Source organism: Pan paniscus, chromosome 18, assembly GCF_029289425.2.
Source record: "Pan paniscus chromosome 18, NHGRI_mPanPan1-v2.0_pri, whole genome shotgun sequence".
NCBI classification, from domain to species: Eukaryota; Metazoa; Chordata; class Mammalia; order Primates; family Hominidae; genus Pan; species Pan paniscus.
In genome coordinates this window covers 35070233-35097885 of record NC_073267.2, presented here as the reverse complement: position 1 = coordinate 35097885, position 27653 = coordinate 35070233, and the positions used below count along the sequence as shown (strand labels likewise).

The 27653-nt window shown below is 36.8% G+C and overlaps 1 protein-coding gene across 17 annotated transcripts in view; it reads right to left on the bottom strand.

Moving 5' to 3' along the window:
* Positions 1-586: 586 nt before the first annotated feature.
* KRBOX5 (KRAB box domain containing 5) overlaps positions 587-27653 on the bottom strand; it is a 64462-nt gene continuing 37395 nt past the window's right edge. For 13 of the 17 annotated variants that reach the window (XM_063597966.1, XM_055100171.2, XM_055100168.2 and 10 more), the window contains 2 exons: positions 11639-11773; positions 5651-11088 (listed from right to left, as the gene is read on the bottom strand). In XM_063597966.1, the coding sequence (XP_063454036.1) occupies positions 9824-11088; positions 11639-11773 (1400 nt within the window). In that variant the 3' untranslated portion in view covers positions 5651-9823. Of the gene's footprint in view, positions 11089-11638; positions 11774-27653 lie in introns of all 17 variants that reach the window. The other 4 variants (XM_055100174.2, XM_034939992.3, XM_063597962.1 and 1 more) reach the window with 3 other exon arrangements.

Here is a 27653-nt window from a genome sequence, read left to right as displayed (position 1 = left end):
TTCTTGCAATAGTTTACTGAGAATGATGATTTCCAATTTCATCCATGTCCCTACAAAGGACATGAACCCATCCTTTTCTATGGCTGCATAGTATTCCATGGTGTATATGTGCCACATTTTCTTAATCCAGTCTATCATTGTTGGACATTTGGGTTGGTTCCAAGTCTTTGCTATTGTGAATAATGCTGCAATAAACATACGTGTGCATGTGTCTTTACAGCAGCATGATTTATAGTCCTTTGGGTATATACCCAGTAATGGGATGGCTGGGTCAAATGGTATTTCTAGTTCTAGATCCCTGAGGAATCGCCACACCGACTTCCACAATGGTTGAACTAGTTTACAGTCCCACCAACAGTGTAAAAGTGTTACTATTTCTCCACATCGTCTCCAGCACCTGTTGTTTCCTGAATTTTCAATGATTGCCATTCTAACTGGTGTGAGATGGTATCTCATTGTGGTTTTGATTTGCATTTCTCTGATGGCCAGTAATGGTGAGCATTTTTTCATGTGTTTTTTGGCTGCATAAATGTCTTCTTTTGAGAAGTGTCTGTTCATGTCCTTTGCCCACTTTTTGATGGGGTTGTTTGTTTTTTTCTTGTAAATTTGTTTGAGTTCATTGTAGATTCTGGATATTAGCCCTTTGTCAGATGAGTAGGTTGCAAAAATTTTCTCCCATTTTTTAGGTTGCCTGTTCACTCTGATGGTAGTTTCTTTTGCTGTGCAGAAGCTCTTTAGTTTAATTAGATCCCATTTGTCAATTTTGTCTTTTGTTGCCATTGCTTTTGGTATTTTAGACATGAAGTTCTTGCCTATGCCTATGTCCTTAATCATAATGCCTAGGTTTTCTTCTAGGGTTTTTATGGTTTTAGGTCTAACCTTTAAGTCTTTAATCCATCTTGAATTGATTTTTGTATAAGGTGTAAGGAAGGGATCCAGCAAAACCTGTTTTCTATCCTAAAGGGCAATACAGCCCTAGACTCTCCCAGGTATTTAACTCCTGCAGCAAAAAGGGAAATTGAGGAAATAGGCAAGCTATTTCTCAGAGGCAACTAGATTGCACAGACCCAAAACATTCAGTTAAATTGTTTGTTTTTCCTACTAAACATTCCCCAACAGGATAGCTCCAGGGCTATGCTTCCTAGAATGGATTTTTTGCTCACATACTGGGACTAAAACACTATCTCCCTATATCCAGCTAGTTAGTAAAGTCATCTATACATGCCATAGATGATGCAATCAGTTGCTTGGTTATGACCCTGATGTCATAAGAATTCCTTTGAGTAAAAAGCAATTCGAGGGAGTATTGCCCCTATCTCTAGATCTTCAGATAGCACTCTCTGATTATGCAGGTCATATAGAGCATGGCCTTCCTGCTGACAAACTACTTCAATTCTTATCTCATACTCCAGTAATTGTGCCTACAAAAGTAGTTCACTCCCCCCATAACTAACACTTTAACGCTTTTTACTGACAGCTCTGGTAAAAATGGGAAAGCGGCTATGTGGTGGAGACCATATAATTCCCTAACTCGTTCTGGATTTACTAGCACTCAGAGAGCTGAGGTTGCAGCCATAATACTGGCCCTGGAGACCTTTTCTGCTCAGCCCATGAATATTGTTACTGACTCTGCTTACTCTATTGCAGAACCTTGAAACAGCCCTCATTAAGTCTACTCTCAAGTCCACCCTGTGTGCACATTTTCTTTGACTTCAGCAATTGCTGGATCAACGTACACATCCTATTTTTATCACACATATTCGAGCCCACAGCTCACTGCCTGACCCACTGGTTTATGGCAATAATCAGTCATGACCTGCAAGTCATGATGTCACTGCTTGACCAAGCCACCAAATCACATCAATTGTTCCACCAAAGTTGGAGGAAGTTAACTAAACAATTTCAACTTACTGAAAGACTAGCTAAACATATTACCCTGCAATGCCCAGATTGCCAGCTCACAGGCATGTCCTCTCCTTCAACAGGTGTTAACCCTAGAAAACTAGAACCTAATCAGTTATGGCAAACAGATGTTACACACATCCCCGAATGTGGAAAACTAACATATGTACTTGTATCCATTGATACCAATTCTCAGCTAATTAGCGCACATGCTCTTCCTGGAGACTCCATCCAATATGTTATTAAACCTCTTCTGTTAGCTTTTGCATTTATGGGGCAGCTCACAAAAATTAAAACTGATAATGGTCTGGCTTATGCCAGCTCACAATTTCAACAATTTTCTCACACATGGAACATCCAACATTCCACAGGCATCCCGTATAACCCCCAAGGGCAGGCCACAGTAGAATGTGTCCATTCCACTCTCAAAAATATGCTCAGAAAACAAAAAAGGGGAATATGAGTAAAGACCCTGCAACACTACTAGCATAAGCTAAAGGGTAAAATTCTTTACCCATAATTTTTTAAATTTAAATGATAAATTTCAATCAGCTATAGAAAAGCTTCCTCTGTTTTAGGGTTGAGAATATGACTAAAACTTCATTGAGTCAAAAAAGCTATTATATCTAACGAAAAACAATGAAGCATACCATTTGACATTGAATTTTATCAACATGACACATTAGCCTACCTTCTCTTTTTAATATTTAGAGAGGACAGAAAAATAAATGTGAATAACATACACAAAATAATTTAGTAAATGAAGAATGGTATGAACAAATAGAAATTTGAGGAAGCAGAGTGGTTAGTATGTATTAGCCCCTACAATGTGTTAGGGATTATTCTAAGCCAATTACACGTGGACTTAATACCTGAAATGTATAATACAGAAATTCATGAAAAATGACAAACTAAGCCATTTACAATCCTGTTAAGTAAAATTAAGACCATCACAGAAATAAAATGTTTTGGTATATAGTAACTAAATGAACACAAACACGCTAAATATAGTTTCACTAATTAGGTAGAGACAAATGTGTAGCATTTTTCACCAGTAAAGAGAAGATACACATTATATTCTAGTACCAGAGGTGAAAAAAACTGAATGGCAAAGTGTAGGCCTAACAATGACATGAATTTTATGATAGCAGAAATTCAAGAGGTCACTATTTTCAAGGCAACTAAAATGACACTAGAAATTATAAATTGTAACCAACAAGTACTATCTGGCCACACACAAATTTCCCTTGTCTCTTTTAATTAGTTTATAGAACAAGTAGAAATCCAAACAGATTCTTTTGTAAATTCAGAAACATGCTAAAAAGGAAGCAGAGTGATTAAAGCCAAAAGACCTGAATTCAGGTACATAATTTTATCAATATTATTTTAATATTATAGAGAAACAGTAATTCTGGCTGTATCTAGATCAGTTCTGTTCATTGGCATGAAGTATATAGTTTCAGAAATGTGCAAAAAACAAAATTTTAAGTATCAAAAAACTACTGTTTACAAATTACTATTACCACATGGTATATTCGAGAGGAATGTTCTGAATGAAGAAATGGGATATCTCATAAGATTCTGCTGTATGCTGCACAATGTCTATTGAAATATTTTACTCATGTACACTGTGGATATTTGTGCTTTTAAGAAAAATGCTATATATTATTAAATATTTTAATATAGACAGCTAAAAAAATCCTCAAGAAGTTACAAGAACCTTTAAGTTGCTGAATGGAGTTAAAGGAAAATATAAGAACTTCACAGGAGCAGAAGTAAATCAAGATAATGATCCAGAGTAGTCAAACTAAGAAAAAAATGCTCCCTTCAGATACTGACTCATCACAAGGATGTCAAACCTATGTGTGTTTTTCATCTTGTTCCCAGGGAAAATGAAAGAAACACTGGAAATATATGACTATAGACACCCCAAATATGGTATCTCCCAAAAGTGAGAACCAAAGGAAAAACGGAGTGACATAACAAGGAAGAAATGTCTGAAGAAAAAATATGCAACAGCTTTGCACATTGGAATTATATTTAAAATGTTTAAATGAATACAATGAAAAGTAGAAAATCAATGTTTATTTTTGTAGAAAGAACAGGTAACTAAAGTTTAAAAGCCACATTTGAATGACAGCCCAATAGAATATGAATAATACAAAATTAAGTTACTAGACAATGTATAGGTTCACCACTAAATTAAACAGAGATGATAAGAGGACTAGTGAATTAGAATATTGAGCAGAATGAATATAGCCAAATACAGTAGAAATACAATTTCATAAAATCTTATTTTAAAGACTAGAATGAGGAGCAAAACATGCCTAATTGTTTCACCAAAACAATGAGTACGAATTGGCCACAGCAAATAAGGCCAGTCAGATCCAAGGATTGGATAAACAGAATCTTTCCCTCCATGGGAGTAGCTAAAAACATGCATTGCAAAGGGCATGGATACAGAGAGGAATGAATTGTTCCCATTACTGCAATCAGTATCATTGTGCTTTGTCTTGCATAACTGTTCCAAGTCAAGTAACTAGTCTATTAAGAGGCTGGGATTGGACTCAGGGTCAACTCTGCCTGACTCCAAAGCCCATGAACTCCATGGGCCCCTGAGGTTCTGGAGAGTGCCGCTTCTGCGACAGAAGTAGGATTCCTTAGACATTCTCATCCATCTATTATTCTTCACTATTGGAAATAATCTCCTTTGGACAACGCTTCTGAAGCAACTTGGAAGGTCTTCAAATAATTTGAGAAAGTAACTGAGGACTGAGTTTAGGAAATCAAGGCCCAACATTACTCATTTCTTATCATCAGAGAAACTGGAAAGCACATAAGAACACACTCCACATGTTTGCAAATTCTCACATTTGCAAATTCTTTTCATTTTAGTATTTTCAGATTTAGTATTTGAAAACAGATTAAATCAAATTACTGTGCCTGAAATAACCTCTTACTCTAAAAGCAAGTGACATAAAAAATAGATCTGTAGAGAGACACTTCTTCCTTATGCAATTTCCAAGATTCCAAATGCAGGAATGTTCACAGAGCAAATACTTGCAGCACACATGGAAATCACACACAGCTAATGCATCCCTCACCCTGAAACAGTGGGTCTCACCCCTGGCTCCACATTACAGTCACATGCAGAGGCCCTACAATTCCCAAAACCCAAACTGCAACAGACCAATAAAATCAAAATCCCTGGAGTGGGGCCCAGACATCAGTATTGTTTAAAGTTCTCCAGGTGATTACAGAGTTTAGCCAAGCCCCCAAAGTACTGCTTTCAGCCAAAATTTTTTGGTGTACTAGTTGCAAATTGTCTCTTGAATGAATGTAAAATGTTTACTCCTGAGTTGCAGCCTTTCAGTCATACCTGTATTATCTACTCACCTTTGCAGGAGCTGACCTTTGCTACTCCTTTTGTTCCTGATCAACATGCTCCACATGTACTGAGTGCATACTATGCCCAGGGTCCTGTGCTAGGTGTCCTGGCTTTCAGAGCATCACTGTGGGGAAAAGACTTTGCTGGGAAAAAGTTTCATCTCAAAAAATCAAAAGCATGCCACTTACCAAATGAAGGCAAAAATGGAAAGACCCAAGAGGTGCCCATGAGATTAGGACGTTGATACTTTAGAATATTCAAACCCATCTGCTAATGCCATGAGATTGTGTTCCACTTTACAACAAAAGAAAATGCTGCTAACATTCTGAGATAGTGAGTTAGGATTTTGGTGCAAATATGTAATATTTAATTTTTTATTGATATACAACATTACATACAGAAACATTCATGTAAAGCTTTTTGGATTATAACAGATAATTTACATAACTGAGGAATAGAACCAGCTTTACTCCTACCCAGAAAATAAATTTCTCCCTCCCTCCCTGTCCAAAGGTAAACAAGATCCTGAGGTAACATTGTAAATGAATATTGTACATTTATACAAATACTATTAAAGACATAAAAATAAAATATATAGACCTGCCCCCAGCTTCAACTACTAATCATGTACCACTTCTGCTTCATCTATACTTCAACCCTTTCCCTATCCCCACCCATTTAATCTTTTTAAGATTTTTTTGTGAAGATGTACATACATTGCAAGGCATAAACCTTAACTGTACATGTTAGACAAATAAATAGACCCATATAAACTTCACCCCTTTTCGAAGCAACACTTTCATCACCCTCAGAAAATTCACTTGTCTTTGGTCCTTTTTCTCAAGCAGAGATTATCTTGTTGATTTTTTTCACCATAGGATTATTTTGCCTGGAATAAAATACAAAATACATAAAGTACAATTTTGTGTCCAACTTTTCTCTCATTGAGCAGGTTTATGAATTTTATCCAGGATGTGTGCTTGGTTTTTCATATTCCTGAGCTGTATTTTGTTCTAAAAGCTATACAATTAGTTCATTTTCTTATTGATGGACATTTTGGTTGTTTCCTGTTTTGGGCTATTATGACTAAAAGATACATAAATATTGTGCAAATAAATATTTTATATTTAACTCCTTTTTTAGCATTTACATTACACTTCTTTGCATTTTTTAGTGGTTGCTGCAGGGAATACAATATGAATCTTTAACATATCCACCATACTTTTAGAGTTAATACTATACTGTCTTAAATATAAAACATGAAAAATTTGCTACAGAACAGTTCCATTTATCTTCTTATTCCATGTGTTATAAATTTTACAACTACAAATTATAAATCCTACAATACAGTGTTATAATTTGTTTCAAATAGTCACAGTCTAAGAAATTAAGAAAAAATTGTATTAATAAATATTAGATGGTAGATACTTAAAATATGCAAATACACTTTTCTTTTCTTTTTTTTTTTTTTTTGAGACAGAGTTCCGCTCTTGTCGCCCAGGCTGGAGTGCAATGGCATGATCTTGGCTCAAAACAACTTCTGCTTCCCAGGTTCAAGTGACTCTCCTGCTTCAGCCTTCCAAGTAGCTGGGATTATAGGTACCCACCACCATGCCCGACTAATTTTTGCATTTTTAATAGAGACGGGGTTTCACCATGTTGGCTAGGCTGGTCTTGAACTCCTGACCTCAGGTGATCCACGCGCAGAGGTCTCCCAAAGTGCTAGGATTACAGGCATGTGCCACCGAGACTGGCCCAAATACACTCTTTAGTGTTTAAGTTTTTCCTGAAATTTTTGAATTCCTCGGGGAATCTTCCCTATGGTAATTATTACTGTGATGTTCTAGTGTTGATTTATTTTGCATTATCCAACTACATTGATCTGTATTTTAAATATTGTAGATTTCATTCCTTCTTTCCTTATTTAATCTCTTTTATTCACACAGTAGAGATGAGTATTATTTTATTCTGTGGGCCATAATCCAAAGCTATCATAACTTATTGCTCATATTGTTGGAGCTTGGACCATTGGGAGGTCTTTCAGGTTGGCTCCCTTTGAAAAGTCCCCATCATTTTTATTAAGCACTTTTTTCTTTGTGGCTTTACAAGATACTCTAGCTCAACTTGTATTTTCTAACTTCAACCCTTGGGTCCTTTTAATGAATGTTGTTTAGAAACCAAGATTGTAGACCTAGATGTGTTGATACAAGATGTCACCGGTTCTTGGCCCTCAAGAGTTTGGAACATTATCTATCTCTGAATCGTCTATCTATCTATCTATCTATCTATCTATCTATCTATCTATCTAACTATCCATCCATCCATCCATCCTTCCAGATATCTTAGACATCGCTTCATCTATCTATCTATCTATCTATCTATCTATCTATCTATCTATCTACCTACCTACCTACCTACCTACCTACCTATCTATCTTTATATCTATTCATCCATCCATCCATCCAGATGCATTAGTCATGGGTTCATCCTGACATTTCCAACTTTGGGCTAGGACCATAAGATTCATGCTAGCATTCACCATTTAACTTTTGTGAACTACACTGAGAAACAGCCTCCATATATTATATAATAACATGTAAAACTGTTTCAGAATTGCTAATGCATATCCTTGTAGGAAAATAAAATATTACTCAGTAGAATACAGCATTTGTGTAGTCTTACAGCATTCAATCAAAATACTGTTTTTCAAAGTGACTTAGATGCAGACTTTTTATCCCCATCCTCCTCAGTAGGGTTATGTCTATAGGTAGATGACAGATAATTTGTTTGTTTATAGACAGAGTCTCACTCTGTTACCCAGGCTGGAGTGTGAGGCACAAACTTGGCTCACTGTAACCTTCATCTCCTCAGTTCAAGCAATTCTCCTGCCTTTGCCTCCTGAGTAACTGGGATTACAGGTGTGTGCCACCACATCCAGCTACTTTTTGTATTTTCAGTAGAGACGAGGTATCACCATGTTGGCCAGGCTGGTCTCAAACTCCTGACCTCAAATGATCCTCCTGCCTCAGCCTCCCGAAATGCTGGGATTACCGGCGTGAGCCACCACACCTGGACAGCACCATTAAATTTTACAAAAACATTCTTAAAATCCATGAGAAATTATAAGTAATAGTTTATAAGCTTTGAAATAAGAAAATTATATAATTCTTCTCACATGAATCATAGGCAAGAAAAAAGGATTTGTACGGGATAAAGTCTGAACCCAGAAGACATTAGATTTATCAGAGAAAAATTCAGTGTGCAATGAAAAGCTAATTTAGCTTTAAGAATTTGGGAGGTTTCTAGTTTGGTAATAAATCAACAGTTCTCCAGTTTCCTGTTGTGATCCATCATTTTCTTTTCCATTTGAAGACAGGTACACACACATGCATTTCTGCCTGTATAGTTCTCTTTCACCTTTTTCTTTCTATCTTAGTACATCTGTATATTCCATTTAATGCAAGTGAAAGCAAAGAAAAATCTCTAAGTGTTCAATTGGACTGAAAAAGGGCATGTGCAAAGAAAAATATTGAATAAAACTTTATAAACAATGATTCAGGATTTTAAAAGTATGGCATTTAAGTATACCCCCATATAATCTTTATTATAACTGTCATAGTACACCAGTAGCTACAAAAAGCAGGAAAGAATATAAAATAGTAACCATGAGAATATTACCAATATTATTAGAAGTTTAAGTTCTCTGGAAAATTGATATAAAGTATATTTATAATCTTTCAGATATGAGTTTTCACTTTTCTCTGATATCTGTGAAGATGTTTTTATTTTTAACACATCAAATAATATTCAAGATTACTACTTCATTGTACTATAAAGGTATGCCAGTATTTTAAATAACTGACCAGTGTTTTTCTACTTAAGGAGCAATTGATGTAATAAATAAATTCAGAATATTCCTCTTTTACTTTAGTATAGAATACTAATGCCCTAAATATGTACTATATGTTTACACATATTACTGTTTAATGATTCAAACACAAAGAGCCTCTTTTAGATTTTCTTCATGTATTTTACATTTGCCATTAAACTTCCATGAAAATAAGTTGATATTAATGATGTTCACCTACTATAGAACGACCTCTCATAGCTCTGATGCAGAAAAAATTGACTATATGTTTTTATATAAACACTAGGCATTAAGGTATAACAACTAATCTGAGAATTAAATTATGATTTGTTTTATACAAATTTCAAATGTTTTCAATACAAATAACGTGCTCACTGAATAATTACTTGTCCAAACATCAATGCTTTGGTCATTTGAAACACATAACAAAATAAGTAACTGCTTTGGCTTTAGAGTAATCCTCCATAACAAATACTCTTATTTAATTTTAAAGTGGGGATCTGTGCTTTAGTCCTTTTTTGTGTAAGTCCTGACACACTCAGATTTGAGTTCTGATTAAATACTTCCTCCCATTTATTCAATCTGTAAAGTCGGTTTCCCTATAAACTCTATGGTGATTTTTAAGTTCTAAATTTTGGATAAAACTCTTTTCACATTTACTACAACTATAGAAATTCTCTAGTATGAATACTTTTATGTCGAGTAAGGGTTGAGCATCGATTAAATAATTTGCCACATTCTTTACATTTGTAGGGTTTCTCTCCAGTATGAATCATCTGATGTCGTCTAAGGTTTGAAGACCGGTTAAAGGAGACGCCACAATCCTTACATATATATGGTTTCATTCCAGTATGAGTTATCTGATGCACAGAAAGACATGAGGAATGAGAGAAAGATTTGCTACATGCTTTACATTTGTAAAGTTTTACTCCAGTATGAATTCTCTGATGTTTAGTAAGGGATGAACTACAGTTAAAGGCTTTGCCACATTCTTTACATATGTAGGGTTTCTCTCCAGTATGAATTCTTTGATGTTGAGTAAGGCGTGAACTACAATTAAAGGCTTTGCCACATTCTTTGCATTTATAGGGTTTTTCTCCAGTATGAATTCTCTGGTGGACAATAAGACTTGAGGAACGAGAAAAAGATTTGCTACATGATTTACATTTGTAAAGTTTTTCTCCGGTATGAATTCTCTGATGTTTAGTTAGGTACGACCTACAGTTAAAGGCTTTGCTGCATTCCTTACATTTATAGGGTTTCTCTCCAGTATGAATTCTCTCATGCTGAGTAAGGGCTGAAGACACTTTAAATGATTTACCACATTCTTTACATTTGTAAGGTTTCTCTCCAGTATGAATTCTCTGATGCACAAGAAGATTTGAAGAATGAGTAAAACATTTGCTACACGCTTTACATTTGTAAAGTTTTTCTCCAGTGTGAATTCTCTGATGTCTAGTAAAATATGAACTAGAATTGAAGGCTTTGCCACATTCTTTACATTTGTATGGTTTCTCTCCAGTATGAATTATTTGATGTTGAGTAAGGTGTGAACGATGGTTAAAGGCTTTGTCACATTCTTTACATTTGTAAGGTTTCTCTTCATTATGGATTATCTTATGTTTTCTTAGACTTGACAATTTACTAAGGATTTTCTCACCATTATTACATCTGTGTGACTTTTCTCCAATATGGATTCTCTGAGGCTGAGTATGTTTTGATGACTGGATAAAAGTTTCTACACACCTATTACATTTGGCAGACTTCTCTTGAATAAAGATACTCTGATGGACATGGTTGGTGCATTCATGAAAGGCTTTCTCACATTTTTTACGTTTGCAATGTTTCTGTAGAAAATGAGTTTTCTGATGTCTTCTGGGGCTTATGCCTTGGCTTAATGTTGTATCAGATTTATTGTACTGATTTTTCTCTGCAACACAAATATACTGGTAATTATTTAGGGTAGAGTCCTGCCTAAAGGCTGTCAAAGTTTTATTATGTGTGTGATATTTTCCCAAATTATCTATTCCTTGACATTGATTAAGCAATGATGAATGAATGAAGACCTTTCTATATTGATCACAGGCAGAACGAGGTGTTATTTGTTGGTGAAACAAACTTTTAACAAAGACCCATCAAATTGATCATATTTAGAAATCACCTCCTCATTTTTAAATCTCTCCTTTTCAGAAATATTTGACTGAACATTTACTCCAGTTCTATATTTTAATTGGTTTAAATGATTATTTGAAACATGGACTAAGTCACTATTCGGATTATCCAAATTTCCTTTTAAAGAAAAGGTAAGTTTCAAAAATTGATGTCGACACTTACAGAAACACATGGTTTAGAAAAAGCAACTGACATAAATTGAGTTTTTTCATGTTTTTGACCTCCTGTAACAGTGATGTTTTTGTTATAGGTAGTTGTCTTACATTTTGTATGTCCATCATAATATCCATTGTGACCTTCACACTTACCCTCACTTTCCCACTCTTTCCTTAAGTTTAAATTCTGAGGGCCACAGCTCCCATATCCATCCAATATCGCTTTTTGGAATGATGCTTCTATAAGCTTCTTTCTTAAGAGGCCTTGAGTATCATGAGAAAAGATATCTGAAAGATACCAAAAGTTTTCAAAATTCCAATTACTAAATTCAGGTGAAAATACTTTATAAATCTAATACACAAATTATACCACATTGAGAACACCATGATAGTTGAATAAAAAACTTGAGGCCCCTTTGTTTTCTCAATTGATATATGAACTTAAATGTAATAGGGTGACTAAAGCCAGGTGAGTTTGCAGCACCTAGGTGAACACAAAGCCAAGAATGGTCACATATAGAAGGAAGAAAGTTTGTTGTATTTGTGCACCACAGCACAGTGCAGTTACACAAAAATTTTTCGCATTCTGTTTCGCTCTCAGGAAAGAAAAATAAAAGGAGTAAAACATATGTCCAAAGTTCTGGGTTATTCTGGGGCTATCTAAAGACTGGCCATTGCTTCCTTTAATATGTGGTGCTGAAGAAAATGGTGATATAGTTGAAATGATATGTCGGGTCAACTGAGAACAAACATGAATGCTTGTTACAAGAACAGAGAGACAGTAGTGCCTATGACACTCAACAAAAGGGGAGATTAAAAGCTCCTAAGAGAAAAAGAAAAAAGCAAACCTTTTTAATAGGAAAATACACACAGTAGTCCAGAGAAGAAACATCCTGACAACAGTATGAAGAATCTCCCAGAATGACTAGAGTACCTGATGGGTATCAGTTTTCACATGTACAAATTCATTCCATAATAGATGGAATAGGTAGCTGTCTCTTACTTGATCAAAGTATCAACAAAATCACAAGACATCAAAGTAACCAAAACACATGGCTCAATAAAAGGACCAAAATGAAAGTGAATCTAAAGAAGCAGAAATCTATTAACTAACATATTAATATCCAAGTGAAGCTAGAGAAGTAGAAATCTATTAACTAATTTTAAAATAATTTAAAATATCTATCTTTGTCTTATAGACAAGGTCTTGCACTGTCACCAGGCCAGAGTACAATCATAGCTCACTGGAACCTCGAATTCCTGGCCTAAAGCAGTCACCCTACCTCACTTCCCCAAGTGGCTATGACTACAAAAACACACCATCACATCTGAATAATTTTTTAAGTTCTTTGTACAACCAGGGTCTTGCTAGGTCATTTAGGCTGGTCAAAAATTCCTGGCATCAAGGAATACTATAGCCTCAGATTCTCAAAGTGCTGGGATGAAACCAGCAACTGAACCTGGCATTTTGTGACTTCTTTAAGAAATGAGAATATTAACCCAACAACCATACAAAAGGACAAGGATGTATTCCATAATGATAAAGGGTTCAATTCAACAAGAATACCTACACATGCTAAACACCTATGCACCAAACTTTGGAGCACCGAGATTCATAAAACAAGTGCTTCTAGTCCTGAGAAAAGAATTAGTCACATAATAACAGTGAGGTATTTCAACATCCCATGGACATCATTAGATCCCTGAGGCAGAAAATTCACAAAGAAATTTTAGACATCAATTCCACATAACCTAATAGGCATCTACAGAATAGACCAACTGGACCTAATAGACATCTGCAGAATATTCCACCCATCAACCACAGAACACATACATCCTTCATATGCACACAGGACATACTTGAAGATTGACCCTATACGCTCAGCCAGAAAGCAAGTCTCAATAAATTAAAAAGAAAAAAATCATACCAGTCATACTCTTGGACTAAAATAGAATAAAAACAGAAAATAATACCAAGAAGATCTCTCAAAACCACAGAAATGCATAGAAATTAAACAACTGGCTCCTCAACAACTTTTGAGTAAACAATGATATCAAGGCAGAAATTTAAAAGTTCTTTGAAATAAGTGAAAACAGAGAAAACACATACCAAAATCTTTGGGACACAGCTAAAGCCACATTAAAAGAAGCTTATAACACGAAATGCCTATTTCAAGAAGTCAGATCTCAAATTAATGATATAACATCACTTGTAAAGAAACTAGAAAAAGAAAAATAAGCTGAGCACAAATGTAGAAGAATAGAAATAACTAAAATCAGATAACTGAATTAATTGAGACCCCAAATTCCATACAAAGCATCAGCAAAACCAAAAGTTGGTTCTTTGAAAGGGTAAACGAGATTGATAGACCACTAGCTAGGTTAACAAAGAAAAACAGAAGATCCTAAGCACAATCAGAAACAACAAAGGGGACATTGCAATCGATCCCACAGGTACACAAAAGATTCTCAGAGACTTCTATGCACATAAATTAGAACATCTAGAGGAAATGGATAAATTCCTAGAAACACAAAGTTTCCAAAGATTGAATAGGGAAGAAACTGAAACCCTGAACAAACCAGTATCAAGTTCTGATACTGAATCAGTAATAAAAAATTTACCAACCAAAAAAGCCCTGGACAAGATGGATTCACAGCTGAATTATATCAGAAGTACAAGGAAGAGCTGGTATCAGTTCTACTGAAACTATTCCAAAATATAAGAAGGGACTCCTCCCCTCTCATTCTATGAGGCCAACATCACTCTGTTACCAAAATCTGGCAAAGACACAATGAACAAATAAAACTACAGGACAATATCTCTAATGAACATAGACACAAAAATCTTCAACAAAATAGTAGCAAGCCAAATCCAGCAGCATACTCAAAGTTAATTTACTACAATTAACTAGGCTTTATTCCTAGAATGCAAGGTTAGTCTAACATATAGAAATTTAAAAATGTGATTCACCATATAGAATCAAAATTTAAAAGCTAGGCGCAGTGGCTCACACCTGTAATCCCAGCACTCTGGAAGGCCGAGACCGGTGGATCACCTGAGGCCAGGAGTTCGAGACCGGCTTGGCCAACATGGCGAAACCCTGTCTCTACTAAAAATACAAAAATTAGCTGGGTGTGGTGGCACATTCCTGTAGTCACAGGTACTCTGGCGACTGAGGCATGAGAATAATTTGAACCCAGGAGGCGGAGGTTGCAGTGAGCACTCCAGCCTGGGGGATAGAGTGGGACTCCGGCTCCAAAAAAAATCACCATTTCAATATATATGAGATAAGCTTTTGATAAAACTTAACATCCCTTAATGATAAAAAAAAAAACCCCTCAACAAACTAAGCATTGAAGAAACACACCTCTAAATGAGAGCCATCTATGAGAAACCCACAGCCAACACACTGACAAAGCAAAAGCTGGAGGCATTCCCCTTAAAAACAAGAATGAGAGAAGAACACCCTCTCTCAACACTTCTATTCAACATAGTAATGGAAGTACTAGCCAGAAAGATCAGTCAAGAGAATGAAATAAAAGGCATCCAAAGAGGAAAAGAAGAAAGTAACATCATCTCTGCTCATATGATTCTACACCTGGAAAGACTGTGCCAAAACGCTCCCGAAACTGATAAGGAACTCCAGTAAAGTTTTAAGATACAAAATCAAAGTACAAAAATCAGTAGCATTTCTATACACCAATAACATGCAAGCTGAGAGCCAAATCAAGAACATAATTCCATTTACAATAGCCACACACACAAAGAAAAAACCGAATACCTAGGAATAGATCTAACCAATGAGGTTAAAGATCTCTACAAGAGGAACTATAAAACACTGTTGAAAAAAATGATAGACAACACAAACAATTGGAAAAACATTCCATGCTCAAAGAATCAACATCATTAAAATGGCCATACTGCCCAAAGCAATCTAGAGATTCCACACTATTCCTATCAAACTACCAACGTCATTTTTCACAGAATTAGAAAAAAACTATTCTAAAATTCATATGGAACTAAGTAAGAGTCCAAATAGCCAAAGCAATCCTAAACAAAAGAACAAAACCAAAGGCTTCACATTATCCAACTTCAAACTATACTATAAGCCTACAGTCACCAAAACAGCATGGTACTGGCATAAAAATACACACAGGGGCGGGGCCAATACGGCTGACTAGAAACAGTAGCGTTCGGAGGCTCCCATCGAAAAGAATAATAAGTGTGTGAATCTTTCACCAGCAACCAAGGTATCCAGATTCTCCCATCAGAACTGACTAGGAGGCTGGCATGATCCACAGAGAAAGTAATAACAGTGTGGTGTGGTTTTGAGAGCCACATAGGGGAGGAGAGCCCTGTCCTGCCAGCCAGAGGAGTCAGTGAGTGAGTGTGCTACTCAGCCAGGAAAACCATGCTTCTTCCAGGGAACTGTGCAACTCATGGATCGGAAGATCCCATTCGTGAACTCATGCCACTGAGTCTTAGCATCCCAACCCTGTGGCTGCACAGATTCTCAACAGCCTCTCAGCTGGAATCTGCTTAAGCCTACAGAGCACCTGCAGGGAGGGGCGACAAGCACCACAGCTGCATCTGCCTGCTGTCTAAGCCATTTGAGCTCCTTGGCAGAGGGGCAGCAGCCAGCACTGGGGCTCACAACTGCATAACATGCTAAGCTCCCAGGGTGAGGGAAGGGCAACATCCACCTCTATAGCTCCAGGCTGTGCTTTTCCCCTTCTGGAGTCAGGGAGGCTGCATGGCTTGGTCCCAAGATGTGTCCCTGACAACCCAACACACTGGCTGTGGCAGACTGCAGCCAGAGTGCCTCTTCAGGCCTGACCCGGGCCATCCTCTCTCACTGTGCACGGCTTCCCTGCAGGAACTCCATTAACTCCAGCCAGAGGTTCAGGGAAAGAACCCAGATCTCACTGGGCCTGAGCCCCTAGCAGGAGGGGTGACAGCAGTCTCTGTGGACCAACAGACTTAGCCTTTCCTCCTGGTAGTTCTGAGGAATCCAGGCAGCCCAGACAAGTGGGTTTTTCCCCAGCAAAGCACACTACCTCCACCAAGGGACAAAGTGCTTCATTAAATGGGTCCTATTCCATGTGCCACCCAACAGGGTGAGACCCTCAACAGGGGTTGTCAGACACCCTATACAAGGGCAATCCTACTGGCATCAGGTTGGTGCCCCCCCCGAGTTCAGAGTGGGACTTGACCACTGAAAGAAAAACAAACAGAAAGCAACAACAACAGCATCAACAACAACAAAAACTCCCACAAAAACCCCATCCAAGGGTCAGCAGCCTTAAAGATCGAAACTAGACAAACTCACAGAGATGAGAAAGAATCAACTAAAAAAAGCTGAAAACCCAAAAAGCCAGAGTGCCTCTTCTCCAAATGATTGCAAGATCTCTCCATCAAGGGCATAGAACTGGACAGAAGATGAGACGGAAGAATTGACAGAAGTAGGCCTCACAAAATGGGTAATAAAAAACTACACTGAGCTAAAGGAGCATGTTCTAACTCAATGTAAAAAAGCTAAAAACCTTGATAAAAGGTTAGAGGAGCTGCTAACTAGAATAAACAGTTTAGAGAGGAACATAAGCCAAAAGAACAAAGCTGGAGGCATCACGCTACCTGACTTCAAACTATACTACAAGGCTACGGTAACCAAAACAGCATGGTTCTGGTACCAAACAGAGATATAGACCAATGGAACAGAACAGAGCCCTCAGAAATAATGCTGCATATCTACAACTATCTGATCTTTGACAAACCTGACAAAAACTAGAAATGGGGAAAGGATTCCCTATTTAATAAATGGTGCTGGGAAAACTGGCTAGCCATATGTAGAAAGCTGAAACTGGATCCCTTCCTTACACCTTATACAAAAATTAATTCAAGATGGATTAAAGACTTAAATGTTAGACCTAAAACCATAAAAACCCTAGAAGAAAACCTAGGCAATACCATTCAGGACATAGGCATGGGCGAGGACTTCATGTCTAAAACACCAAAAGCAATGGCAACAAAAGACAAAATTGACAAATGGGATCTAATTAAACTAAAGAGCTTCTGCACAGCAAAAGAAACTACCATCAGAGGGAAGAGGCAACTTCCAGAATGGTAGAAAATTTTTGCAATCTACTCATCTGACAAAGGGCTAATATCCAGAATCTACAATGAACTCAAACAAATTTACAAGAAAAAAACAAACAACCCCATCAAAAAGTGGGCAAAGGACCTGAACAGACGCTTCTCAAAAGAAGACATTTATGCCGCCAAAAGACACATGAAAAAATGCTCATCATCACTGGCCATCAGAGAAATGCAAATCAAAACCACAATGAGATACCATCTCACACCAGTTACAATGGCGATCATTAAAAAGTCAGGAAACAACAGGTGCTGCCGAGGATGTGGAGAAATAGGAACACTTTTACACTGTTGGTGGGACTGTAAACTAGTTCAACCATTGTGGAAGTCGGTGTGGCGATTCCTCAGGGATCTAGAACTAGAAATACCATTTGATCCAGCCATCCCATTACTGGGTATATACCCAAAGGATTATAAATCATGCTTCTATAAAGACACATGGACACGTATGTTTATTGCGGCAGTATTCACAATAGCAAAGACTTGAAACCAACCCAAATGTCCAACAATGATAGACTGGATTAAGAAAATGTGGCACATATACACCATGGAATGCTATGCAGCCATAAAAAAGGATGAGTTCATGTCCTTTGTAGGGACATGGATGAAGCTGGAAACCATCATTCTCAGCAAACTATCGCAAGGACAAAAAACCAAACACCACATGTTCTCACTCATAGGTGGGAATTGCACAATGAGAACACATGGACACAGGAAGGGGAACATCACACACTGGGGCCTGTTGTGGGGTGGGGGGAGGGGGGAGGGATAGCATTAAGAGATATACCTAATGCTAAATGACGAGTTAATGGGTGCAGCACACCAGCATGGCACATGTATACATGTGTAACAAACCTGCACATTGTGCACATGTACCCTAAAACTTAAATTATAATAATAATAATAAAAAAACAGAGAAACATAAATGACCTGATGGAGCTGAGAAACACAGCATGAGAACTTCATGAAGCACACACAAGTATCAATGGTCAAACGAACCAGGCAGAAGAAAGGACATCAGCATTTGAAGACCACCTTGCTGAAATAAGGCATGCAGACAAGACTAGAGAAAAAAATAATAAAAAGGAATGAACAAAGCCTCCAAGAAATACGTGACTTCACAAAAAGACTGAACCTATGATTGATTGGAGTACCTGAAAAAGATGAGGAGAATGGAAACAAGCTGGAAAACATAATTCAGGATATTATCCAGGTGAACTTCCCTAACCTAGAAGTCAGGCCACTATGCAAATTCAGGAAATACAGAGACCACTACTAAGATACTCCATGAGAACATTAACCCCAAGACACATACTCATCAGATTCTCCAAGGTCGAAATGAAGGAAACAATGTTAAGGGCAGCCAGAAAGAAAGGCCAGGTCACCTAAAAAGGGAAATCTATCAGACTAACAGTAGGCCTCTCAGCAGAAATTCTGTAAGTCAGAAGAGACTGGGGGCCAATATTCAACATTCTTAAAGAAAAGAATTTCCAACCCAGAATTTCATATCCAGCCAAACTAAGCTACAAAAGCGAAGGAGAAATAAAACCTTTTCCAGACAAGCAAATGCTGAGGGATTTCATTACCACCATGCCTGCCTTGCAAGAGCTACTGAAAGAAGTACTAAAAATGGAAAGGAAAAACTGGTACCAGCCACTGGAAAAACATAAAAACATAAAGACTAATGACACTGTGAAGAAACCGCATCAACTAGTGCACAAAACAACGAAATAGCATCATGATGACGGGATCAAATTCACACATAACGATACTAACCTTAAATATAAATGGGCTAAATGTCTCAATTAAAAGACACAGACTTGCAAATTGGATAAAGAGTCAAGACCAATTGGTTTGCTGTCAGGACACCCATCTCACGTGCAAAGACACATATAGGCTCTAAATAAAGGGATAAAGGAAAATTTACCAAGCAAATGGAAAGAAAAAAAAAAGCAGGGGTTGCAATCCTAGTTTCTGACAAAATAGACTTTAAACCAACAAATATCAAAACAGGCAAAGAAGAGTATTACATAATGGTAAAGGGAACAACTCAACAAGAAGAGCTAACTATTCTAAATATATATGCACCCAATACAGGAACACCCATATTCATAAAACAAGTTCTTAGAGACTTACAGAGACATAGACTCCCATACAATAACAGTGGAAGACTTTAACACTCCACTGTCAATATTAGACAGATCAACAAGACAGAAAATTAACAAGGATATTCAAGACTTAAACTCAGCCCTGGATCAAGTGGACCTAATAGACATCTACAGAACTCTCCATTCCAAATCAACAGAATATACATTCTTCTCAGTGCCAGATGGCACTTATTCTAAAATCAACCACATAATTGGAAGTATAACACTCTTCAGCAAATACAAAATAACTGAAATCATAACAAACAGTCTCACAGACCACACTGCAACCAAATTAGAAATCACCATTAAGAAACTCACTCAAAACCATACAATTACATGGAAATTGAAGAACCTGCTCCTGCATGATTCCTGGGAAAATAATGAAATTAAGGCAGAAATCAAGAAGTTCTTTGACACCAATGAGAACAAAGAGACAACGTACCAGAATCTCTGGGATGCAGGTAAAGCAGTGTTAAGAGGGAAATTTATAGCACTAAATGCCCACAACAGAAAGCTAGAAAAATCTCAAATCAACACCCTAACATTACAATTAAAAGAGCTAGAGAGGCAAGAGCAAACTAATCCAAGAGTTAGCAGAAGACAAGAAATAACCAAGATCAGAGCAGACTTGAAGGAGATAGAGACATGAAAAACCCTCCAAAAAATAAATGAACCAAGGAGCTAGTTTTTTGAAAAAGCTAACAAAATAGATTGACCACTAGCTAGACTAATAAAGAAGAGAAAATAATCAAATAGACACAATAAAAAGTGATAAAGGGGATACCACCACTGACCTCACAGAAACACAAACTACCACCAGAGAATACCATAAATATCTCTACACAAGTAAACTAGAAAATCCAGAAGAAATGGATAAATTCCTGGACACATACACCCTCCCAATACTAAACCAGGAAGAAGTCGAATCCCTGAATAGACCAATAACAAGTTCTGAAATTGAGGCAATAATAGCCTACCAACCAAAAAATGCCCAGGACCAGATGGATTCACAGCCGAATTCTACCAGAAGTACAATGAGGAGCTGGTAACATTCCTTCTGAAACTATTCCAAACAATTGAAAAGGAGGGACTCCTCAATAACTCAGTTTATGAAGCCAGCATCATCCTGGTACCAAAACTGGGAAGAGAGACAACAAAAAAAGAAAACTTCAGGCTAATACCCCAATGAACATTGATGTGAAAACCCTCAATAAAATACTAGCAAACTGAATCCAGCAGCACATCAAAAAACTTATCCACCACGATCAAGTTGGCTTCATCCCTGGGATGTGAGGTTGGTTCAATATATGCAAATCAATAAACGTAATCCATCATATAAACAGAACCAAAGACAAAAACCACATGATTATCTCAATAGATACAGAAAAGGCCTTTGATAAAATTTATCATTCCTTCATGTTAAAAACTCTCAATAAACTAGGTATTGATGGAACATATCTGAAAATAATAAGAGCTATTTATGACAAACTCATAGCCAATATCATATTGAATGAGCAAAAGCTGGAAGTATTCCCTTTGAAAATCAGTACAAGACAAGAATGCCATTTCTCACCACTCCTATTCAACACAGTATTGAAAGTTCTGGCCAGGGCAATCAGGCAAGAGAAAGAAATAAAGGGTATTCAAATAGGAAGAGAGGAAGTCAATTTGTCTCTGTTTGCAGATGACATAATTTTATATTTAGAAAACCAGTCATCTCAGCCAAAAAAACTCCTTAAACTGATAAGCAACTTCAGAAAAGTCTCAGGATACAAAATCAATGTGCAAAAATCACAAGCATTCCTTTACAACAAGAATAGACAAGCAGAGAGTTAAATCATGAATAAACTCCCATTCACAATTGCTACAAACAGAATAAAATACCTAGGAATACAGCTAATAAGGGATGTGAAGGAACTCCTCAAGAAGAACTTCAAACCACTGCTCAAGAAAATAAGAGAGGACACAAGCAAATGGAAAAATATTCCATCCTCATGGATAGGAAGAATCAACATTGTGAAAATGGTCATACTGCCCAAAGTAATTTATAGATTAAATACTATCCCCATCAAACTACCATTGACATTCTTCACAGAATTAGAAAAACACTACTTTTATTTCATATGGAATCAAAGAAGACCCCATATAGCCAAGACAGTCCTAAGCAAAAAGAACAAAGCTGGAGGCATCACGCTACCTGACTTCAAATTACACTAAAAGGCCACAGTAACCAAAACAGCACGGTACTGGTACCAAAACAGATATATAGACCAATGGAACAGAATAGAGACCTCAGAAATAACACCATACATCTACAACCATCTGATTTTCAACAAACCTGACAAAAACAAGCAATGGGGAAAGGATTCCCTATTTAATAAATGGTGCTGGGAAAACTGACTAGCCATATGCAGAAAACAGAAACTAGACCCTTTTCTTGCACCTTATACAAAAACTAACTCGAGATGGACTAAAGACTTAAAGACTTAAATGTAAAACCCAAAACCATAAAAACCCTAGAAGAAAATCTTGGCAATACTATTGAGGACATAGACATGGGCAAAGACTTCATGACTAAAACACCAAAAGCAATTGCAACGAAAACCAAAATTGACAAATGGGATCTAATTAAACTAAAAGCCTGGTTACCTACAGAATGGGAAAAATGTTTACAATCCACCCATCTGACAAAGGTCTAATATCCAGAATTTATAAGAAACTTAAACAAATTTACAAGAAAAAAACAACCTCATCAAAAAGTGGGCAAAGGATATGAGCAGACACTTCTTAAAAGAAGACATTTATGCAACCAACAAACATAAGAAAAACATCTCAACATGACTGATCATCAGATAAATGCAAATCAAAACCATAATGAGACACCATCTCATGCCAGTCAGAATGGCAATCATTAAAAAGTCAAGAAACAACAGATGCTGGCCAGGCTGTGGAGAAATGGAAACGTTTTTACAATGTTAGTGGGAATGTAAATTAGTTCAGCCACTGTGGAAGACAGTGTGGTGATTCCTCAAGGATCAAGAATCAGAAACACTATTTGACCCAGCAATCCCATTACTGGGTATATACCCAAAGGAATATAAATCATTCTACTATAAAGACACATGCACACGTATGTTTGCTGCAGAACTATTTACAATAGCAAAGACAGGGAACCAACCCAAATACCCATCAATGATAGACTGGATAAAGAAACTGTGGTACATAAACACCATGGAATACTATGAAGCCATAAAAAAGAATGAGATCATGTCCTTTGCAGGGACGTGAATGAAGCTGGAAGTCATCATCCTCAGCAAACTAACACAGGGACAGAAAACCAAAACACTGCATGTTCTCGCTTATAAGTGGGAGTTGAACAATGAGAACACATGGACACAGAGAGGAGAACAACACACACCAGGGCCTGGTGGGGGCTGGGTGGGTGGGTGAGGGGAAGGAACATAGACGATGGGTCAACAGGTGCAGCAAACCACCATGGCACACATATACCTATGTAACAAACCTGCATGTTCTGCAAATGTATCCCCCATCTTTTTTTTTTTTGAGGAAATAAAGAAAAACAAAAAACTTTTTTAAAAAAAGGACACACAGACCGATGGAACAGAATAGAGCACCCAGAAATAAATAGAGGCACACACTTACAATCATCTGATGTTCCACAAAGTCAACAAAAATAAGCAATAGTGAAAGGACTCCCTATTTAATAAATGGTTCTAGGATGACTGACTAACCACATGCAAACGAATGAACATAGACTCCTACATTTCACCATATATAAAAATTAACTCAAGATGATTAAAGATTTAAATTCAGAAACTTAATAAAAATACTAGAAGAAAATCTGGCAAATACCATTCTAGACATTGACTTTGGCAAAGAATTTATGGCTAAATTCTCAAAAGCAATTGTAACAAAAACAAAAATTGACAAATGGGACCTAATTAAAGAGTTTCTGCACAGCAAAAGAAACTGTGAGAAGAATCAATAACCTACAGAACAGGAGAAGATATTCACAAACTATCTACCTGACAAAGGCCTAATTCCAGAATCCATATGAAATTTAAATTAACAAGAAAAAAAATAACCCCATTAAAAAGTGGGCAAAGGGCAAGAGCAGACACTTCTCAAAAGAAGACATACAAGCAGCCAACAAGCATACGAAAAAATGTTACACATCACTACCCATCAGAAAAATGCAAATCAAAACCACACTGAGATACTATTTACACCACTCAGAATAGTGATTACTGAAAAGTCAAAAAACAGATGCTGGCAAGTGCCAGCAGTAAAGATAATACTTATACACTGATGATGGGAATGTAATTAAATTAGCTCAGTCACTGTGAAAAACAGTTTGGAGATTTCTGAAAGAACTCAGAACTACCATTTGACCCAACAATTCTATTACTCAGTATATACCCAATGGAAAATGAATTGTTCTACCAAAAAGTCACATGCACTCATATGTTCATCACAGCACTATTCACAATAGCAAAAACATGGAATCAGCCTAGATGCCCATCAATGGTGGACTGGCTAAAGAAAATGTGGTACATATACACCGTGGAATACTATGCAGCCATAAAAAAAAATAAAATCATGTCCTTTGCAACAACATGGATGCAGCTGTTATCCTAAGTAAATTAACACACAGGAACAGAAAACCAAAGACCATGTTCTTATAAGTGGGAACTAAACATTGGGTACATATGGACATAAAGATGGGGAAAAGAGACAATGGGGACTCATGGGGGCAGTAAAGGAAGGAAGCAAGGGCTGAAAAACTATCTATTAGGCACTATGCTCATTATCTGGATGATGGGATCATTCAGACATCAAACCAGTGTAATGCAATATACCCATGTAATGAACCAACACATGTACACCTTGAATCTAAAATAAAAGTCAAAAGTATATTAAGAGAAAAAAGAAACAGAAAAAAATGGGGTCTTACTCTGTCACTCAGACTGGAGTACACTGGTACAATCATAGCTCAATGTAGCCTAGCCCCAAATTCCTGGGGTAAAGCAATCCTCCTGACACAGCCTCCTGAGTCACTGGGACTACAGGCACATGCCACAACAACTAATTAAAAAAAAAAAAATCTTAGACACAGGGTCTTGCAATACTGCCCAGGCTGGCCTCAAGTGATCCTCCTGCCTTAGCCTCCAAAGTAGCTAGGATTACATGCACACACCACTCTGCCTAGCAAAATATCTATTTTAAAGATGCTTAACCAGTTAAAGGAGAACACAGACAAATTAACAAAAGAAGACAAAAATGCATGAAGAAAATGAGGTTATGAACAGAGATTAAAACTATAAAAACACAAAGTATGGAGCTGAAAAATAACTAAATTTAAGGATTCACTAGAGGGTTCAACAGCAGACTTGATCTAGCAGAAAAATAACCCAACAAGCTTGATAACAGGTTATTTGAAAGTATATGGTCAGGACAGCAAAAAGAAAAAAACAGAGTGTCTAAGGGACTAATGGGGTACTATCAAGTAGGCCAATGCTGAGACCAGCTCGGTCATGGAGACCTAACCCAGCAGCGCTAGAGGAATTAAAGACACACACACAGAAATATAGCATGTGGAGTGGGAAATCAGGGGTCTCACAGCCTTCAGAGCTAAGAGCCCCCGAACAGAGATTTACCCACATATTTATTGACAGCAAGCCAGTGATAAGCATTGTTTCTATAGATTATAGACTAACTAAAAGTATTCCTTACAGGAAACAAAGGGATGGGCCAAAATAAAGGGATGGGCCAAAATAAAGGGATGGGCTCTGGCTAGTTATCTGTAGCAGCAGCATGTCCTTAAGGCACAGATGGCTCATGCTACTGTTTGTGGTTTAAGAATGCCTTTAAGCGGCTTTCCACCCTGGTGGGCCAGGTGTTCCTTGCCCTCATTCCGGTAAACACACAACCTTCAGCATGGGCGTTATGGCCATCACGAACATGTCACAGTGCTGCCGAGATTTTGTTTATGGTCAGTTTTGGGACCAGTTTATGGCCAGATTTGGGGGCCTGTTCCCAATAGGCCAATTTACTAATAATGGGAATTCTAAAATGCAAAGAGAGAGGAAAGAGTAGAAACTTTATTTTAAGAAATGATGGCTGAGAATTTTCCAAATTTGAGGGAGAAAATGGCCTAAAATTTAATGAAACTCTACCAACTCTAATTAGTAGCAACACAAAGAGATCCACAACAAGACACATTATAATCAGAGATTCAAAAGTTACGAACAAAGAGAATTTAGAAGCCAGAAAAAAAAAAAAACGTGACTTGGCATATGCAAGGCCCATTCCTAGGATGACCAGCAAATGTCTCAGCAAAAAATCTCACAGGTCAGAAAGTTGAAGAATGATATATTCAAAGTGCTGAATAATGACAACTACCAATCAAGAAAATGTTTTCTGCCAAAACTATCCTTTAACAATTTTGAAATAAGGAATATTCAAAATCCACAAAAGCTGAATGAATTCATATCCACTAGATCTGTTCTAAAAGAACTGCTAAATAGAGGCAGTTCTTCACATTGAAAAATAAAATGATGGTGAGTAGTAACACAAAATTATATAAAAATAGAAAGTGTTCTGGTAACAGTAATTATATACACAATAAAATATTCTGTATTATGACGACAGTGCAGAGAATACTTTTAATTCTGCTATAGATTTGAAGTCAAACACTTAAAAATAACCACAAATCTGTGCTAATGGATTCACAATATAAAGTGATATAATTTGTGATATCAATAAAATACAATGGAGAGTTCATAAAGAGGCAGGATTTTTGTATGCAATTAAGGTTAGCAGCTTGAGGTAAATTGTTGTAACTTTAAGATGTTTTACATAATATCTATGGTCACCACAAAGCAAGTACCTATAATAGATACACAGAGAGAAGTGGGAAAGGAATTAAAACGTGTCATTACAAAAATCAACAGAACACTACGGAAGATAGCAAGAAAACGGGACCAAAATAGATACAAGACCCAAAACAAAAAATTGAACAAAATGCAATGGTGAGTCATACCTTTCAGTAATTACTTTATACATAAATGAATAAATTCAAAAGACATAATTTGGCTGAATAAATTCAAGAAACAAGATCTAACTCCATGCTTTCTAGGGAAAACCAACTTTAGATCTAAGAACACATATGAGCTGAACATGAAAGAATGGAAAAAAAATAGTGTGCAAAGTAAAATACTGTCATATTAGTTAAAATACATGTTACATCAAAACATGTTACAAGAGACAAGAAAGAGCATTATATAATTATAAACGGGTTCACTGTCTAGGAAGCTATAATAAATATTAACATATATGCACCTAACATCACACCTCTCAAATATATGCAGCAACTAGCAAACTTTTACAGAATTGAAGCAATAAGTAGCCAGCAGTACAATAGTAGTAGGAGACTTCCATACTCCACTTTCAGTAATGGAAAGAATAAGAGACAAAAGATCAATAAGGAAACAGAGGACCTGAACAACACTATAGACCATTAGACCTAATAGTCATATACAGAACTAACCATTCAACAGCAGAATACACAATATCCATAACCATATATGGCACATGATCACCAATAGACAACCTGTTAAGCTGCAAAAAAAGTTTTACCAAATTTAAGCAGATGACAATCACACAAAGCATCACTTCTTACTACAACAGAATAAAACTAGAAATTAAAAACAGAAAGAAAAATGGCATGTCCATGAATATGTGGAAATTAAATAAACTCTCAAACACACTCTTGTTCAAGATTTTGAAGACAATACTGTTAAGATGTCAATACTACCTAAAGTGATCTACAGATTCAATGTACTCT